The following is a 20,498-nucleotide window of genomic DNA, read 5'->3' as shown; positions in this document are numbered from 1 at the left end:
GAGAAATATGCCGGAAAACATCTCGAGGAATTCGTTTCATGTTAATTTTATCATTCCGTAAGACACTATTAAATACTCCACTACAGTCCTTTTTTTTATGAAGAATAACTCTTCTTTATTATATTTTACTAGTAGTCTAAATTAAAACATAAATTATTTTTTCATTACAATTTTTTTTATTAATATTAAAAAAAAAAACTAATTAAAAATTAAAACTTTAATTTTTCTTCATTTTAAACCACACTATAGTTTATATACTAAAGTTCAAAAGTTCAATGAGCACATATCTTTAAATCAAATAAAAACGAAACAAAAATTATCAATAGAGAAAATTTAAAGTTTATCGAATAAAATTGAATTTTTATCAATAAACAAAAATTTTTAAATCATTTACAAACAATCCCATCCAACTCAAGTGTTATTTTGATATTTAAAATTGTTTTGTTTATTTCTTTACAGTTATTATTATTATTTATTGATTCGTTGGTTCCATCAGCAAATAAATTTTTTAAAATGAAAAAAAAAAGCAACAAATTCCTGAACATGATGTGTAAACATTCCATTCTTGTTATCATTTCAATTCTATAAAAATTCATAAGATCTATGAAATACTCATCCTATAACAGTTTTCAACTTCGTCTCATTAATCCATATATTATTAAGACTTCAATAATTAATAATCACAATATAAATTTAAAATAACAGTCACTTTAATCATCAATGTCTATGAGTACACACACATACATTTACCGAAGAGTTATTGGAATAATATTTACTTGACTCTGAAAATGTAAAGAGAATCCATTACTAGAAATGAGAAAAATGTCTGATCCAGAGTTATTTGATGATTCTGTTGCTTTATGTACGTAAAAAAAAACTGATAGGGGAGTCAGATGTAACGTGTTCGGTCGTATTAGATGGATTCGAAGCTTTACCATCCCTCTACTACAGATAAAATTGTTTCACGCTCGAGCTGTGAAAGAAAAAGATTTCGAAGCCTGAAAATTTCATCTTGGAATCGAATCGATACCAGATGCATAGTTACCAGCACCTCAATTTCGATCTCTATTGATGTAAAAATTCATTCTTTTTTTCACTAAATAAAAAATACCAAATGTGTGCTGATAACCATAAAAAATGTTAAAGTGTAACTATAGGATTATATGATTATCGAATCAGAGAATTTTTAGTTTTATAGTTGAGAGTAAACATTTTTTACGGGTCTTCGATGTTGAGCAAACATCCCATTTGGAATTTCAAATAGCCAACAGTCTTGAGATGGAGGTATATATTGATATTTACTGGAGGGCAACCATCAAACGGAGTAAAAGTTGGAGTTTGTCGTGCATGAAAAACTCAGAAGTCACATAGTTGCCTGCTCTTCTTCATTCCCTTATTTCAATTTTATTCTTTATTTTTACAACGTTCAGTAAGCTTATTCTTCCTTAAGAGCAGCTTTTTCTGATAAAACTTCTCGAATTGAACTTTATCTCCAATAATCTAGTCTGTATGTTGACAAGAATAAAAGAACCAGATAACTGGCAATATTCTAAATAATCCACATCAGTTCATAGAACTTTTGACTCTCTGCCTACCACCACCACCACCATTTTGGAAAGCAATAGAATACGTTTGGATACAAAAAAAAAGTCCTGAGATAATAGAAGAGCCAGAATAAATTTAGAAACAAATAACATTGAATTGACTTTTAAATTACTGTATTAATAAAATTTTATTTACTTTACGGACATTATTAGTCGGTTTTTCTTCTTCTTCTACTTCTTCTTAGTCGAATGTTCTGGCATACAAGCATGAAGGTACGTGTTCAGAGTTTACCTGACATCTGTTAGTAATTTCTCATTCTAGAACAAAATACACCAAGAGCTTTTCAGTCAGTTTGGCTCCTATCCAAGCCACTGACTATCTCGATCTTCAGAGTCATGATACTTACTCTCCTCACCTTCAGCTCCTCCCCCTCATCCAGAATATCCACCTAAGCTTGTTATAAATTTACACAGTAATTTACGAAAACGAATGGTTTACTTATCGAGTTAGAAGTCATGTTCGCAATCATCACACTCATTTTCACTAATAATTATTCTATATTTTCTTAAAAATATTCAACTATTAATATACAATGAACTCACATGGTTAACTTAACATCAGTGTATAATATTTTTTAGCACTAGATTGAATAAAGTGACTTAATTGATGGTAACTTCTGTTGGATCAATAGCAAATTTTTGTTGGATATCAGCCAAACTCATGTGTTTGGTATCACGTACAAAGATACCACAAAATATCCCACCAAGGCAACAAGACCCACCAAAAAGCCACATTGTCTTGGAAATTCCAAGTGACTCGGCAAGTTCGCCAAAGGTCATCGTGGCAATAAGGGATATAAGCCAGCTGAGAAAAGCAGCACTGGCAGCGCCTACTGTTTTTATCTCATTCGGAAAAATATCACCCAAGATGGACCAAGATATTGGTCCCAGACCAATATTAAATGCAAAGAAGTAGAGAATCATGCAAGCTGGTGGTATCCAACCAAATGTCTCATCATAATATTGGGGATCGTTGTCTCTTACACTGCTATACCACCCTAAACATTAAAGTTTATTATTATCATTACTGTTACCATGATCATTATTATTATTATTAGTGATTATAATATTAAAAAGATGAAAAAAATTACCAAAAGTCATCATGAAAAGCCCCATAAAAATTCCTGATATTGTTAAGAGGATTCGTCGTCCCAAAAAATCAATAAGTATCATACATAAAGCACTGGATATTATTTGTACTATTCCAACAACAAGAGTTTGTTGACTTCCACTTAGTTCACCAGATCCACTGTTGTTGAATATCACAGTTGCATAAAATATTAAAACATTGACACCACTTAGTTGTTGAGTTATAATGACTCCATAGCATACGATAATGGCGCATTTAACGCGACAGTTCTTTATGATCTTATTCGTACACACCAATTTCAGGATGGAAGGAAGATTTTAGTAGAGGTAGTAAGACCAACCGAGAAGAGAATGAAATTAAGAGCGTTAATGAAAATTTCTCGAATGAAATATTGTGTTCATGAAGGAAGACTTCAGAAGATAATAACATAAGTAGGTAAAAGTAGACTTGATTAAAATGATCATATTAGAAACTCATTAATTTTAATTAGAATCATGATTTTACCTGAAGACTCGAATTTCTAGTTTTAATTATAGTTTGTAAATCTTCTATTTCATCACTAGTGTGTCCTTCACCTCTGTACCACTTTAAGGATTTAAGAGCACCATCATTGTCTTTTTTTGTTAGATAATAAAGTGGACTTTCTGGTAATGTAGCTACTAAAACTATTGGTGCACAGCTGATAGCACAAGTAACACTATATCTCCAAATAGAGTCTTGTTCATTAAGAAGGTAGGTCGTTAGGAAGGCGTAAAAAATTCCACAATTAATTAAAAGCTGAAAGTAAATCAATAAACGAGTGCGACTGTTTTTATCAGCTATTTCGGCAATGAATAGTGGTACTAGAACACATGAACTTCCACCAGCTACTCCACAAAGAAATCTACCAAACATTAGACTCCAGACCTGTAATAAACATTTAATCATTTTTATCTTTGATGATGTGCAATAATATTTGATACCTCTCAAGTGTACAAGTAAATCTTAGAAACTCTAACATTTTTATTGTTACTTTGTTTAATAATTTTTTTAAAAAAACAGTATATTTATCATCGTTGGACTTTTTTATAACATTGTTTACGCAATAAATATATTTTAATGATTATTTTTCTGCATAAATTATTAATTAGTTCCTTAAGATTACTTTAAATCTAAAAAATATGCACTAATCTTGTATTATTTTTAATAAAATTGAAAAATGGTGTGGAATATTTATAAATATGGTCTCATAAATTGGAACTGAAGAATAAATAAAAATTATTTTATAAATAATTTCGATTCACTTTAATCATATTTATAAAACAATTTTTAAATCTTCAACAAAATTTCATCAATGTGATTTTTATTTGTTTTCCCATCAATTTAAATAACACTGACATCTCCAATGCTATTAACTCACTATTTTTTAGCTTGGTAATAACTCCCTAAATAATGCTAATATTTTTTTTAACTATTCAACTCAATTCCAATTCATAAAAATTAATGACTTGATACCATTTAATTTTATTCTCTTTATTACACCACCATAGACCAATTAAATACCAATTAAAATAATTGTAAACATTTGAAAATAGCCTTGAGCAATGCCATTTATGATGTATTATCAATTCCAACATTTAAATTTACTTCAATAAAAAATTAAATGAACAAACATGATCCATTTGTACATGTTGAAATATAAAAATCAAGATACAGTGAATAAATGTAATAACAGTTGGAAAAAACTAACCTTTTGATCTGCTAAGCAGATGAGGAGCCATCCAGTTACATAAATGGGAATCGTAAGGAGAATACTAGTAATTCGGCTGACAAATTTAAGAATATACGGTAGCATTACAATTCCGCCACAGGCTCCAGCATTTAAGATGCCACCCACAAGCCCTATCTCAGTGCCTGTGGCGTTCAAAACATTTCTAAATGTGTCACCAGCACTAGAATTCCAACCTAAACTCACTCCAAGTGCAAAACCACTCAGAGATGCTACAAATTTAAAAATAAAATCATATAATTCTATGAATTACAGTATCAATTTTCAACATCTTGGTTGATTTACATCATTTTTTACGATATTCAATATTAAAATATTATTCTATTTATAAAAGAAATATTGGGAAAATGATTTTACATACCAAAGATAGCTCCTAGATGTTGATTCAACCTCTTTGGACGATAATTGTCTAAAGTTGTAGTATCTATTTCAGATGGTGAGGCCATTGTTTCAATTTATTTAATTACAAACTATGAAACAAGTGAAATTGAAGAAAAAAAATGATCAACAGAGTTATTTTTTACGTATTGGAGTAGAGAATTTGCTTGCATGACTAATACAAACGACGTCAAGGCTCAAGTTGTTGGTATCGATATCAATGTTCACTATGATTTGATTGAGAATGTGAGTACTGTTTTGTCAAACAAAATAGCCTCTAAATAGTGTAATATAATGTCACTATTTCTCTCTCTTCCATTTTCTTTCCTCCTTTTTTTCTTTTTTAGTTATTTTTATTGACGTAAACTTCATGCATGTTAAAAATAACATTATTTTATATTTTTAGCTTTTATCATTAAATATCATTAAGAAGGAGAAGAAAACGTTGAAATAAAAATCATTTTTAAGATAAACAGAAAGTAGAGAAAAGAATTTTCTTGAGAGAACAATGCCATATAACAAAATATGAGTGATATATTCAAGCGTTTTAAATGTATACATGTAATGTCATGCATGTTTGATAAAATTACGATATGCTTCGGTGATTACGTCCTAGAAATGTTGGAATGTTAAAAATATTTATGATTCGAGAAGACATTACAATGCATTCAAATGTTTATGCAAAGTAACTTATGTGTCTTGTCTGTATCATCACAGCTAATTCACATATTGTTGATCTCATTTAAGCTCCAGGAAGCTAGGATCTTATATATGTAGACAAGGTCAAAGCTTTGTCCTTGCAAAATGCTTTTTTTGTTTTGTCAGAAACGTTTCTCAGGTCAAATGAGTAAATTTATGATCTCCAATGCCCTTTAAGTTGGCGTAGTTCATCTCATTCACGAAGTAGGGATAAGGTTAAATTTATAGGACTGTTATCATCAACCGCTTGGACATAATGTGCATTATCGTCGCAGTTTCCTTTCAATATTTTCTCACTATTATGTATATTAAACCAACGTCATCGTTTTATTCGGGAATAAATGCAACGCTAAGATATTTTGAGGTTTTATTGGTATCTGTAAAAACTTCCCTTCGTTATCACTTTCCACTGTTTTTTTGATAGAAGAATGGAAAATTTCAACTATTTTGAACTCGCAAAAATTTCAAGTTTCTATAGAAGCATCTTAATTTTGTATGACCAGTTAGCATTTTTATTTAAAAAAAAAATTTTTAATCAAACTGTTGATGAATTTTAATTTATTCATTTATCAAATATCTGGGTACAAGATTGTGAAACAAAGGGATGAATTTTTTTCAATGTATTTAAACATTTATTTTTGTAATTTTATATAATGATGATCATCAAGGATTTATTTATTTACTATTATATTCCATCTCATTGAGTTTATGCTAATCGTTACAATTGTTGAGTTTATTTTTCATAAATAAATAAATAAATAAAATCAATAATATTTAATGTTTAGCTATATTTCATAATAATTTAATTATATTTGCAATAATACTTCCTAGACTTCACTTCACCAAGTTGACAATGAATTTTCACTCAAAAAAATCTCAAACCTCTGCGAATATTTATCAATAAATGAATACACTTATTTCTTTGTTAATTTGTACACTGCAAATCTGGAAACATTTAAGAGTTTAATACTAAAACCCTTAACGTGTTTCATAATAAAACACCCAAGTGTTTGCAATGATGAACACCATAAACAAACTATAGTATTTTGATAAGCACGAAGAAAAAATTAAAATTTGTTCACAAAATCACTATGGTTTGTTCATGGCATTTAAGATTGTAAACACTTTAAGTGTTTAGTTTTAAAATACTCCGATTTGCAATGTAGTGATAAATTATTTTTCAAGATCTTTTGAACTTTCTCATATATTATTTTATAATACAATTCAAACTTTGAATAATTCATGAATAACTAATCACAGTTGGTTATGTTGACATACAAATAAAATACATCTGATTAGTTAGCTTTCTTAGCTGCTACCTAACCTGGACCCAACACTGTAGACATTTTAAATCAGCTCAGCAATAAAGTTTAATGATAAAATGAAAGGTGATGTCGAGTGTCACATTTGTAATGTAATATTTTCATAATCAAATAGACATTGCTAACTTTTCATCTATTGTTTATCTGAAGACTTCAGTATGTTGTTTTATTTATTCCAAGAGCCATTTGTATTCAAGTCAAAATACTTCTTGACTATTTAAATTAGAAAAATGTTAGATATTTTGAATAACTGTGATTTTTTTTTCCAATAAAAATCATTGTTGGATTATTTTCCATCAAATTCAACGATGAGAGTCACAATCAGGGATTTTATTCAACTTTTGATCTACTTTGGATATTAACTAGTAATTTAGAAAGTTTCCTAAGCTTGTATTATAACTTGATAAAGTTTGAAAAATATAAAGGTGTATTTTTCACTTATAATTTAAAGTATGATTGAATGATTGAGTTCACATTGGAAATAAATTTCAAGAAGACATCAATGGATTTATTAATCTTCTATTAAATTCTCTAATCTTATAATCCTTTAGTCAATAATTACTATGGAATTGCTTATGTGGACATTTTGATTTATTTTTAATAACTGTGAATAAGAACAATCCTACTAATTGGTATCATTATTTTATTGAATTTTACTGAATTAATCTAATATAATTATTTTTGTTTTTTTAAATTAAATAAAAACTTGATTTATACAAATTTCAATGATTATTCCTTAAAAAAATATTATCAAGTGTATATTTTATGTAAAAAAAAACATTTAGAGGCAAAAAAGAGTAATTGAGATTAAAAATAGAATAAATTTGTATATTATTTTATTAATAATTTTTTTTATAAATATTATCATGACGAATTATGTGTTTCGATACATTTAAATGCACTTCTCACACTGAATTCATTATCTATTATTTATAATATATTCAAATTAAAAACCAGATCTACTATTTTTTGCTCACTAATTCTTTGTTTTTTTTTTAAACAAACTGCACTTGGAATTATACTCAAAAGACGTCACATCTAAATATTTTAAATAACTTTATAATTAGTCGAATAATTTTTTAAAATAATCTACAATTTTTTTTACTCAACTTCAAAATCTTTAACAATCTTTTTAGTTCCTTAACGATTTATTAATAATACCAGTTGTTGAAAAAAGTATTTCTATTATTTTTTACAGCATCAAAAAATTTGCAAGTAATGTGTAGAAAGAAGTCACAAGATATACTTATAAAAATTTGATAGAATTTTTTACTTTTATTTCAGCAGAAAGCATGTCGTCGAAAAATTCTCAACTAAGTCCTCTAGGATCTAACAAGTCACATTGTGTTCATTTTTTTATTTTAAAAAATAATGTTCATAACAGTGCTGACGGAGTCTTGTTATCGCATAAGTGTAGAGAGTCTTCACGTAGTTTAGTCACGGACATGATGCTAGCGTGGATCTTAAAATTGCGTGAGGCATAAGTAGAAAAGTGCAAGAGAGATGAAAAATAAAAGGAATGATGAGCACGTGCATCGTCTGAAGTGATTATATAATTTTATTGTTTTCTTGTGGAGTAGATGATGATAATGCAGAGGAAGTAATTAAGTAATCCTTTATTTATTTTTCTTGCTTTTCATTTCTACTATGATTTGTTAAATTACTGAAAAATTCGTAATCGTTAACTCCACTAGACTTATCCTCTTTTGTACACTATATATCAAATTATTAGATTCTATTCTTCATAATAAAATTATTAATCTACATATATATATATTTTTTAAATATCAAGCTTTTATCGCGACAAAATATCCAGCACCAATCGTCACGTTCACATTAGGAGAAATGACTAAGTATTGTTATTATCATAAAAACAGCTATCAATATGGGTTAATTAACAGTTGATAATAATAGTTGGAGTGTATGATAATTTTTTTTCGTACTAAAATAACTTCCTTTTTGTATCGAGAATCCGCCAACATGATTAAATGTTTTTTTTTAGAATTAGTATATAGTTTAACCTTGGATTATTATAGAAAAAATTATGTCGATTATAGCAGTACTATAGAGTCATAAAAAAAATCATACATGTCATTGTGATGCTAAATGTCATAAGACACAACTTTCAGTACTCTTTTGTATTATTATTTTTTTTTTATTAATTAACCACTATTTGAAATAACTGTTGAATAAATGTGTATTATTTCGTAGTTGCTGGATAGTAAACAGTCTATTAAACTGTATTTAATTGTCAATCAAGTGGAGAAATTATCAAGTTAATAATACTCTATGCACTACTGTGATTGACAATTTCATACAATTATCATAATGATCAAGTTATTTGTTATCATTGATTATCAATTATTGAACATTTGTTTGTGAGTTGTTGAGTTTATTTTGCTTCACATTTGCTATTCCCACAGATATTTATAAAACATCGACCAATAAATATATTTATTAATAATAATCCATACAAAAACAAATTCATAAAAGTCGTGCTAATTTGAACCATCAAGTACTAGGTATTTTTTTTTATAATAATAATAATGATAATAATAGTTAAAAAAAATTATTGACCAACATATAGAAGATCAATGAATTCTAATATAAAATGCAATTTAATAGGCCGACCCTGAATGTTGTTTAGCTTTTTTTTTTATTTACAAATAAAGCAGGAATTCTATTTTTATACACATTTTTCTTTGGATTAAATTTAATTTTTTAATTATTACATCAATTTTCAATAATTGTTATTATGAATTGTTTCGAGAAGTTCCTCAAGATAGATAATTAACTAAAAAAAAATTGATTAAAGTGTTTATTGATTGAAATTTTAATTAAAATAATTTCAATTGTTTGAATAAAGATGAAACAGCTCATTAATATTTATCCAAATCTATCATTATCAAATCAACTATTTAATCAACTCTAAAATTTGATTCTCCAAGTAAATGATTTATTGTATAAAATAGTTTACTCACAAATTCACAGCAATGACCAATAAAAATAGCTTTTCGAAGGTAATGTAGACTCTCAATCGAGAGCTATAAAAATTCATGAACGTTTAGCCAATATTATCGATATATCAGCATGCTTTCAAAACTCCTTTTTCTTTTTTATTCATTTTTCATCGAATATTGTAAGCAGTTACTCGACAATATTCTAGCTTGTCATGTGTACTAATATCATTAAAACAACACAAAACTAAAACTGCAACAAAGAAATTTTTTTTTCAATCTATAGGATTATTTTATATCTCCTTTTATACATTCGAATAAAAATTCAAGTGTCCGCATTGCGCCATAAATGTTTGAATGTTCCTTTCTTTAAATTATTTGTACAATTTCTTTAGCGGTGCGTTGGAAAAAAAAATCATTCTCAACAAAAAAGAAAAAAATCCTTCAATAGACCGAATAAAAGGATTTAGATAAGCAAATGTTTCTATATATTTCGTGCAAAAGTAAATTACAAAAGGGATCTTTTCACAGTTTGTGAGCAAATACAATCCTTGAAAATAATTCTAGGTGAAGGTATAAGAATAGAAATGAAGTGAAAAGAGAATATATGAGTGGGTATTTGATTGATTTGTTTCCTTGTTAACCACATCAGACGTATCTTGTAAGGCTTCTTTATCACGTTGACCAAACCTATAAGTTTCCACCATCCCTCTTTAGCCTATTACCCTTCTTCCATTCTTTTCCCTGTTTATTTTTCGCTTACTCTCTCCAACAAATTAAACTCAGTTATAAGCGCCCTCGCTCTCTTCTCCCTCTGTCGAGGCTCATTCAAGCTCGAGCTGCCGACTCCGTTTCGATTCAGTAGCGGCCGACCCGTCATGCAGCATGTGTAGTAGTCGCTTGCTGTTTACTATTTTTCTCTCCCTTATCTGGCTTCATTGCTGTCATTGCGTGTGTCAACTTAAGACTTCAAACGTGTGTCATTATCAAAAAGTGTCCTACAATGTTCTGTCAAAAAATTACTAGAATATTATTTTTACTATTATTCATCAATTAAAATCTGAAATGTTCTTTTTTTTTTTTTTTGTTTTGCACTTCTAGTATTGTTGGATTGGTGTGTAAAATGTTTGACATTTATTATGATTGACATGTAAATCGAAAAATCAAATTAAGTAAGGTCGATTCATGTTGATTAATTACTTTGAGTGATAAGTGATAAATTGATTTCCCAATTGTGAATTGTAAATATTTCATTAAAATGCAATAATCACTGAAAGCTAGCTTTGTAGCTTTGATTTCCTCTTCTAAACATTGGAATACTCGTGTCTGATGATTGTACTACTACGATATCAAATAGCCCGTTAGTTAAATTAAAGGTACAAGACGTCAGTTAACAGTACAGTAGTGAAATTGTGCTATTGAAAAGTCTGTTTTAATTGAGTTCATTGTTATTATTTTTTTCTTCGATGGTTTTTTTTTTTTTTTAAATTTAACATCAAAGTGAAAACAATAATTGAAAAAGATAAAATAGTTCGTATTTTATCTGAGTGTTCAGCTAAAAATATATATTTGTAAAGTTTATACAAGTTCGTTGGTTGCTGTTTTCTTGGATAAAAAGTAAGTTTTAAAAATGCCCTGAATTTTTGAGCTAAATAAATTATGAAAATGGTCGTGTGATTGTTCTTGAAAAAGTTCTTGTAATGTCAGAAGACTGTACAAGTCTGATCGTTAAACGAAAGAAATGTGAAAACTTAAACATATTTGGATGTTAATGGCCCATTAAATCAACCTTTTTTTTTGCCTTTATTTGAGTCTTATTTTTTAAGTGCATATTGTGTTCATCTAAAAAAAATTTTGCCATATAAAAAAATGATAATTGCAAAAATTATGTCATTTCTGCAATTAAATAAAAAATATCTATTTATTAATTAATAATTAGTGACTTAATTGGAGTATTGACAATATGTTGTTTTTTTTGCTCCTCTTTCAGACACATTAATTTAGTTGTCAATAAACCAATAATATTTAGTTAATAAACAAATAAGATTTGAATCAAATAAAAGAATGAAAAATAAAAACTCTTCATTTATTCACGAATGATAAATACTTTTATTTTTACAAAATGATAAAAATCTGATAGCAAGTTCAATTACAAGTTCTGTTCGATAAATATTTTGTCACGTGTTTTGATCGGTTCGAGAGATTTCATCTTGTACAATAGTTGGAGTCGCGTGCTAACTTATCCAAACAAATGTCGGCCTTGTTGAGAGCATTCTAAAGACCTCATACAGTTTCCAGTGAGACGAGCGTGCAATCATAGACACGCGATAACGAGAACCGATACCGTCATTGGCCGACAAAACTTTCATTGTTTAATATGTCGTGGTCAGCTTTTGTTCCTGAAACCTCTATTGTTTAACTATCAAACGATTTATTTGCAACAAATGAATATACTCAGTCACTGTTAATCGATTATTTAAGAAAAAAAAACTGAGAAATGAGAATGAATCATATTTTAATTCAATCTCCTCTATTCCTAGTGAATCAGCAATAAATTTAATTATTCTTTTTTTTTTTGTATATAAATACTTTTAAAATATTATTATTATTTTTTTTCTTAAATGTAATTCTATTATTCTAGATGCTTTATAAGTAAGAGCACTTGTGATAAGAAAAAAATTGAAATCCACTGATAATCTATAAATTTTCGAGATTTATAAAAAATTTATAGGCAAAAATACTCTGAAGCATCATAAAAATAATATGTAAAAAATGAACTTTTTATCAACATCATAATTCAATGGAAAAGATTGCATACAAAAAACACAATTTCATATTTACTTGAAGTATTTCTTTTTTTTCGGATCTTATAAAAAAATTTATCCTACAATAATTCTGAGTTATAAAAAAATCCCTACTTTTTATGCACGAAATACAAAATAATTTTTTTATCGACAATAAACTCTGTTCATTTCAAACACAGCAATGAAACAACAACTTATTATTAATACAAAAAAAATCATTGTTTTCTGTTGAATAATTTGACGTAAATTTAATGGACAATTTAAATTTGTCGTTGATGTTTATTTAATATTGAAAATTAATGTAACATTGAAAAATATCGTTAGTCGACTATTAAAACTTTGAATGAATATTTTCTGCATTAACCTACCCCACTGGTTCATTGTGTTGGCCCTTTAGAAGCTTGACAGGAGACAACATTGAATTTAATCGATCTGTCTGTCATTTTGAATATCTCCAATAATTCCTTCATATAATGAACTTTACATGAAAACAATATAGACTCTTGATGGACTATTTAATAATTTCAAATTTTTAATAAAATTTTAAAATTGATTATTAATTAAAAAATAATAAATACATAAAATATAATTCATTATCACATGACATCAATAATAAACTTGACATTAATAAAATTACTCTCAAGAATTTATTCAATCATTTTCATTAACAATGTCCTACAAATTATTCATAGACATAATAATTTCTACATTTTTATGCAATTAATTGATTCAACTAATTTATAGTACCTTGAGAATGAATGAAAGTAAAGGAAATAAAATGAATAAAATATTTAAACATTTTTCTTTTCATTCTGGTTTGAATAACATCACTTGGTTTTTTAAAATCCTGGATCAGTAAAAAAATAAATAAACATCAATTCAAACAATTATGAACTATACAAAACTTTTAATTAACAAATTGTCCAAAAGTCCATTGTGATTGAAATTTTATGTTCTCAAATTCACTTAACTAGTAAAGCTAAAATGTTCACTTTTATATATAACAAACAACATATATAACAAAACTAAAACATTAAATGTGGTATTCAAGCTACTCTACCTTAAATCTCCATACTAACCTCTACAAAATATTTATCATTGTAACTAATTTAATTTACCAGATCCTGCATTGTATGTATTGTAGTTTATTTAATATTGAAGGCTGTTTCAAACGTATTTATTTACTTATCCTTGATTATTTTCAACAAATGAATCTACATAATTCAATCAATATCAACAAAAGTGACTATTACAGATGAATCATCAAATATTTATTCATCTAAATCGTTAAAGGACTATGAATATTAATAAATATCGTAATTAGACGGATAACAGTCAACCCTTCACGTAAAGAAACACATTGATGTGAGAGTCAAGGCGGTCAGATGGTTTATAAATAAACGAGCAACATTGCTGTTAGCACTAAGCTATCAACGTTTTAATTGTTGTACTTAGTTTAAGGTCAATTTAAGTTTGTTGTAAACTCAGAAAGCAAAATAGTTTTGTATGGTATTGAGCATAAATTTTGTAATGTAATAAATAATCCTTATATGATTGAACTGTCCTCTCTTACAGTATTAATTCACTTGAGTGACAATGAATAAAGTTTCATGGATGGATAAACTTTCATAGTTATCACGTTTATGTCATTCGTTAGAGATACAGCTTGCAAGATGAAAGCTTATTCAAAATTGTTCACTAGTTACATTAACTACAAACTTCACTATTGTTGGAGAAATGCATCATCTGCATCCGTGAGTTGGTCTTATAAATCAACAAAAAATATTATCATAATCATTATTATTAAATGTTAGAGTCTAATAAATAGTTAGAGTTTAAAAGTTAATCAAGAAGTTAGCAAACATGTTGTAAATAATAAAAATAATAATAATAATAATAATTTATACGTAGTTTTATTATTTTTAGTTTATTCTATACATTAATGTTTAATAATATTTTTTATTAATTTTTAATGTAATAATAAATAAATATTATTGTTATTTTACAATAGTAATTAGTAATTGATACTATTGATTTTTATTTAAATAGGGTTTCATTTAGGATTTATTCTGAAATCATTCATATTATGTAAATCTATGAAAAATTTTAGTGCATAAAAATAAACAGAAAATAAATTCAATGTTAGAATTTTACTTACCAACTATAACATTTTGAAGTCACTTTTTGAACACTTTAAAGTAAATTAATTCTATGAATTGTTTCTAAAAGCTTAGCATTAAAAATAATTGAAATAAATGTTATGTTTTATTTCTAAACACTTTGATTTACAGTGATATTGTTAAATTTAAACGTATTTCAGTCTTTTATGATCAAATAAAAAAAGAACTCATGAAAAATCAACAATAGAATTACAACTGAGATTTTTTAAATAAAAAATACAAAAATATTTGGTACTTTTGGTAGATAGAAATTTTTTTAAAATTATAATGTTTAAATAAAGTATTTTTTATCTTAAATAAATATATAAAATTATTTGATAGTCTGAGTAATGACTAATAAAAAATAAAATTAAATAATCAAAAATGATTAAAACATTTGAGCAAACATACTCATCGCATCAATAAAATGTTCATCATACATTAAATCATTTGGTCTGTGCTAGCAAGATCCGTATCTACTTTGCACAACAGAGACAGAGTGTATTACGTTAACCTTCGACATGCTCAAAATAATAACGCTTTGAAAAAGAGGGAGGTGAGAGGGATGAAATCTTGGACCTCAATGCTTTTTCGTCATCAAGCATCAGACTTGCCAAAGTAAAAATGAAATAACCCTTAATTAATAAACATCAAACAAATCATTAATCTCATATTTGACTTTAAATATACTTCTTCTGTTTCATTTAAATTTAACATAAAAAATTTATAGAAAAGAAAAAAATAAAACAAAATAATATTTCTTATAAATGATTCTCTATTTAGAATAAATTTCATGCTTTAACAGGCATTTTCTGACGTTCTTCTGTAGACGGAATTCAATTTCGACCGCATTCAGGAAAGAGCGCTAGGAATTGATGGGTGTAGACGATAATTTGATAGGGGATGGTGAGAAGAAAACGATGGCGAGTGTGCCTTTGAATTTACACATCACTTAAGAGTGAAAGTCAAGAATTCCTTCACAAGTACATGTCATTCATTTAATTACGTATTTGAATAAAAAATTTCCCAACTAATACACTTAAAGCTGTAACTAAGAAATTCTTGGTAAACTAGTTAAAAAGTATTCTTATTTAAAGAGCTAATACTGGACTTTTTAACGTTCAAGGAACGACCTGCGCTACTCATCAGATAAATTTGCTTCACTCTATCTCTAGAATAACGGCCCGCCAATTTATTCTCATTATTATTTATAAATTCTAGAGTGACGAGAATAAATCGCGACTGAGTTCTCATCTACATTTTCTCCTCTACTCTGTCCTTATTGGAGGTCTACGAACAATTTTTTTTCATTATTCAACATTTTTACATAAAAAAAATATCTACTTCAATATTTTTGTCCTATTAGTGTTATTTTATTTTTTTTTTACATCTATCAAATATCAGAAGCTTAAAAAATCTTTGTTTTTATACTGACAAGATGCTTTTTTGTTGATGAACAATAGTTTAGTGAACAAAAACTTTGTTAATGAATTCCATTTTTTTTTTGTTTTTATTTTAGAGAATAAATAATATTTTTAAATGTTTAAACATGAATTTGCTTTTAGATTCTTTGTGCATTAATTATGTGTAAGCTCCAATGAATTATAATACTGAAAAAGCTTTTATTATTGTTGGTTGAATGAAAGAAATAATAAAATGTGGTAATTCGTTTCGATTAAGTGAGAGAGATTTTTTTAAAAATAATTTATTCATTAAAAGAATTAATTATTTATAATAACATAAATACATTATTTTTATTTTTAATAAAAAGGAATTACTTTTTTTTTTTTGTTATTACAGTTTATCATGATCAATTATTTATCAGAAAATGTGTAAAGTTTGTGATCGCTGCATATTTCATGGCCACACTCTAATAAATTCCGATGATGTCGATATAACCGACTAATAATTTTTTTACATCACTATCAATGTAATCTCAATAATTCCAGAATTCTTTAAATACTTTCAAGCATTACTTTGACTAAATAACAAACATCCAAACCAGAGTGAAATTTTATTTAATTAAAAATAAATTTATTTTCTAACTTCACCTCATTTATAGCTCCAATATCTTTACATCAAGACCTCTCTAAAAAAGTTCATGACTCTGAACCATAATATCTTTAAAGCTACACATAAATCAATATTTTTAAAATCTTTCAACAACCACAAATGGTACATTGGCGTAATAAACGGTTAATAACTACCATTCTGACTTGTATTGAAGTAATCAATTGCTATTTAAACGCAAATTGTTTAAATATAAATAGACAATCAACTCTACAGAGTAATATTTATAAATACATAGTGTAAGTAAAACAAACATATAATTATGCTTGTGTAAATATATCATAAACTATTCACTTATATCTCGTTTACTCAGTGTAATTAATTACACTGTTTATAAACCGTAAAATAACTTTATTAATTATAAATTAATGTTTCTTTTCTCTGGGAAAGATTGATAAACGACTAATAAACTCGTAACTCTATCATACAAAAGATAATATTTTTTTTACACTAAAAATGAGGATACTAAAAAGGAATAGTAATGAGGAATAAAAAATTACAAAAACACTCAATTATCTCAGAAAAAAAAGACATTTGTAAATTGTGAAAATTGGCTAGTTTATCTTTTTTTTTAGTTTTTTTTTTTTTTTTTATTTTGTGCAAAAAACAGCTTGACTGATTTCTGCTCAAATCTTAATCAAGTTCAAGTTACATAATTATGCATTGAATGAAACTTATCTCATGTTAATATCATCACTTGTTCTCGAGACACACGAGACAAAAATTGATAACTGAACATACATATCGACATGCACACACAGAGATCCACTTATAGAATTTGCAAAATCAGACCTAATTGCAATAACTTACTACTGTGAGCCATCAATAAAATGATAAATTTTAGTGTTTTATTTTAAGACACTCAAAAACGTCATATTAAAACACTTTTAATGTTTTAAAATAAAACATTAAGATATGTAGTGTCTAATTTGTTTAAAACTTCTTTTTATTCAACACACTTCAAACGTGTTTTATTACATGCTTTGATGTGCAATGATTTTAACAAATTTCTTGAAAAAACTTTTCTCTCAGTTTGAATGATAAAAAAAGTATGATAGCAGGTGATTTATAAAATATTATTATAAGAATCCAGCGTACTTTTCTTTCATAGAACTTTTTTCTACGATCATCATTTGAGCACACAGTTGAGCTACAATGAAAGAATCTCGTTAATGTCAGCATTTCTATACTTCCGATAAATACAAAAAGAACTTTTTACCAATCCTCAAAGAGGGACTAAAATTATTCAAGGATTTCATATAAATAATAACAATACTTAAAGCCTAGAGGCAGTGAGAATAACAGATACTTGAAGATTGTAGCAAACGAAAAAGCTTCTAAATTTACCTTAAGAATCATTCGTAAATTATATTCTTACAGAAAATCAACCCTTAGTTGAAGGTATTTGTGGGAAGCTTATGATTCCCTTGAGTCTTTAGACGGAGTTCCGCTATCCCTGGGGCTATTAGCACAGAGTTATCGAGTTTTGCAAAAGCTTCAGCAGTAAGGTTTCTATCTTAATTTCGAAGAAAAGCAGGAAGAGAAGAGTGTTTAAAGATATTATCTTTTGCACGTCGACTTCATAATAATCAATTTCTTGTCTAAGTACACGTGTATTAGCATCGTTAAAGTATTTTTAAAAATAAACACTGCTTACTGCAGATTATTTAAGATATCTGCAGTAAGGGTCGTCGTAATTGCAGAAAAAGTATTGCTGCCAAATTCATATTAACATGACGATAATGTATACTGATGAACGATGCACTGTTCAAATGATACATGGCGCCCAGCCAGGACATTCAAGTTCAAGCCGGGCCTTAAAATAAACTATTTTGTCGGTCACTTCATGAAGTTCAACTTTAAATCTCTTACCCACTTTCAAATATATTTTGTGACTAATCATTTTATTTTCTCGTCATCAATTTATCGAGTCAAGGTACACACAATCTCAGCATTGAATCATTTTTTATCTTTCAAGATTTTTATTTCCAAGTTATTTATTAAATATCATAATAATAAACATTGTAGAGTGTGTGGTTGAATTCAAGATCATTCTTTTATGTACAGAGAAATAAATAATGTATCGGAATGGAAAGTCGACTTGATTGGATATCAGTAATTGAAAATTATTTTTTGTATTGTACCCCAAGCGAAAATAGAACAGCTGATAAAATACGAACCATTTATTGTCGTTTCCAGAGAAGGATTTTTTCAATAAATTATCCATGGGTTCTGAATTTTTTTTTGGCCCAGACAAATAAGAACTATTGAAATGATAAATTGGCCATTGATTGTAGTATTGAGACTTGACTATATATTAATAGAGAGTTTAGAATTGTATCAACATTAAAAAGCTACCGTCGATATTTTGACTTTTATCTACACTGATAGAGTTTTTAAGTCATTTCCAATTCCGAATGGAGATAAAATTACTCGAGTTTGGATAATCTGCAGGCATATTGAGATTATTGGAAAAATTATCCATCTTAAAATCAAAGTGATTCCTCGACATCCAAGCAAAAAAATACAACTGATCATTTTTTACTTGACACTGGTCCAGTCTTAGTCAACCATAACCCACACTGCAAATCCATGATTTCACAAATGTGGTAAAATAACACGCATAAAGTGTGTTTAATGGGAAATTTCCATAAACAAACCATACATAATTTGTTGACACTTTTTACGTTTCAAGTGTGTTAAAAATCTATAGTTTATTAACGGCATTTAACATTGAACAGATTTAGTGTGTTAAAAGTGCCTACAAAAAAAACACACTTGTATTTGCAGTACACTGTTAAGTAGTATCAACATCCTGTAAATCCAAGTGCATTTTTGTTACACATCTAAACGTGTTGAATATGACGTTACCCATTTGATTAACATTGTAGTCACTTTATATGCGTTTCTAAGTGTGTAAAAATGATCGTGTTTTTATTAAAAATGACTAAGCATCAAGAATTTTTTAAAGAAATTTTTCTCTGTGCCTAAACGCATATATAATTCGGAAATTTTATGTGTTATGTCAATTCCTTGTTTCTAAGTTTAAAGTTTAATATGCTTATCATATTTGGTCCTTAGCCTACAACTGACTAGTTGTGCTTTCTTGTTAGGACAATTTTATTTAATTTTTCCCACAGTTCTGACTTGTCTTTAGTTTATTTACTAAAAGTTCTTCGTAAAAACAGAGAACTAAACCACGAAATGATAAATAGAAAATGAACACATAATAGTAAATCAGATTATTTAATTTCCTTCAATTTAATTTCGATGAAAGAGATAAATGTACTTATTTATAACGGAAATAGGTTTAAATACTTTTGAATTTCGAATGTTTACTACAAAAAGGTACTCTAAATGAATGAGCAATTAATCAATTCAAAATCTCTCAATTAATCAAATCCCGGGGCATGTATCTATATTTTTGAACTGTATTTTTTATATCTTTATCCCAATAATTAATTGTCTCTCATTAAATTAAATTACTGCTACATATTACCTCCACTAAAATTGCATTATTGTACATTTTACAAACTCTAACGTCTTTCGAAAATTCGAACAAATGAGATCCTTCGAAAAAAGAAAAAAAAGTTTTAATAAATTAGATGAGGTTGTGATTCAATTATCTTTATTTATACTGTTGATTA

The 20,498-nt window shown here is 27.3% G+C and overlaps 2 protein-coding genes across 2 annotated transcripts in view; one reads left to right on the top strand and one right to left on the bottom strand.

Moving 5' to 3' along the window:
• LOC118067109 (octopamine receptor beta-2R-like) overlaps positions 1 to 20,498 on the top strand; it is a 54,805-nt gene that overhangs the window by 12,194 nt on the left and 22,113 nt on the right. The gene's annotated exons all lie outside the window — the stretch shown is intronic.
• LOC118067103 (facilitated trehalose transporter Tret1-like) lies at positions 2,151 to 5,061 on the bottom strand. Its single transcript, XM_035083667.1, has 5 exons — positions 4,824 to 5,061; positions 4,424 to 4,674; positions 3,199 to 3,600; positions 2,696 to 2,972; positions 2,151 to 2,602 (listed from the first exon to the last, which is right to left on the bottom strand). Exons 1-5 carry the CDS (start codon positions 4,906 to 4,908, stop codon positions 2,205 to 2,207), a joined length of 1,413 nt encoding a protein of 470 aa, XP_034939558.1. The 5' UTR covers positions 4,909 to 5,061; the 3' UTR covers positions 2,151 to 2,204.

Source organism: Chelonus insularis, unplaced genomic scaffold (assembly GCF_013357705.1).
Source record: "Chelonus insularis isolate UGA/USDA-ARS -01 unplaced genomic scaffold, ASM1335770v1 contig_124_pilon, whole genome shotgun sequence".
NCBI lineage: Eukaryota > Metazoa > Arthropoda > Insecta > Hymenoptera > Braconidae > Chelonus > Chelonus insularis.
The sequence above is the reverse complement of the archived record's forward strand: the minus strand, read 5'-3'. Positions and strand labels throughout refer to the sequence as shown.

Coding starts and splice junctions, on each gene's coding strand:
- LOC118067103 (XM_035083667.1), bottom strand. CDS start 4,908: ATGGCCTCACCATCTGAAATAGATACTACAACTTTAGACAATTATCGT. Junction 2,973..3,198: donor CTAGAAATTCGAGTCTTCAG/GTAAAATCATGA, acceptor TGTACGAATAAG/ATCATAAAGAACTGTCGCGT. Junction 2,603..2,695: donor GCTTTTCATGATGACTTTTG/GTAATTTTTTTC, acceptor TTTAATGTTTAG/GGTGGTATAGCAGTGTAAGA.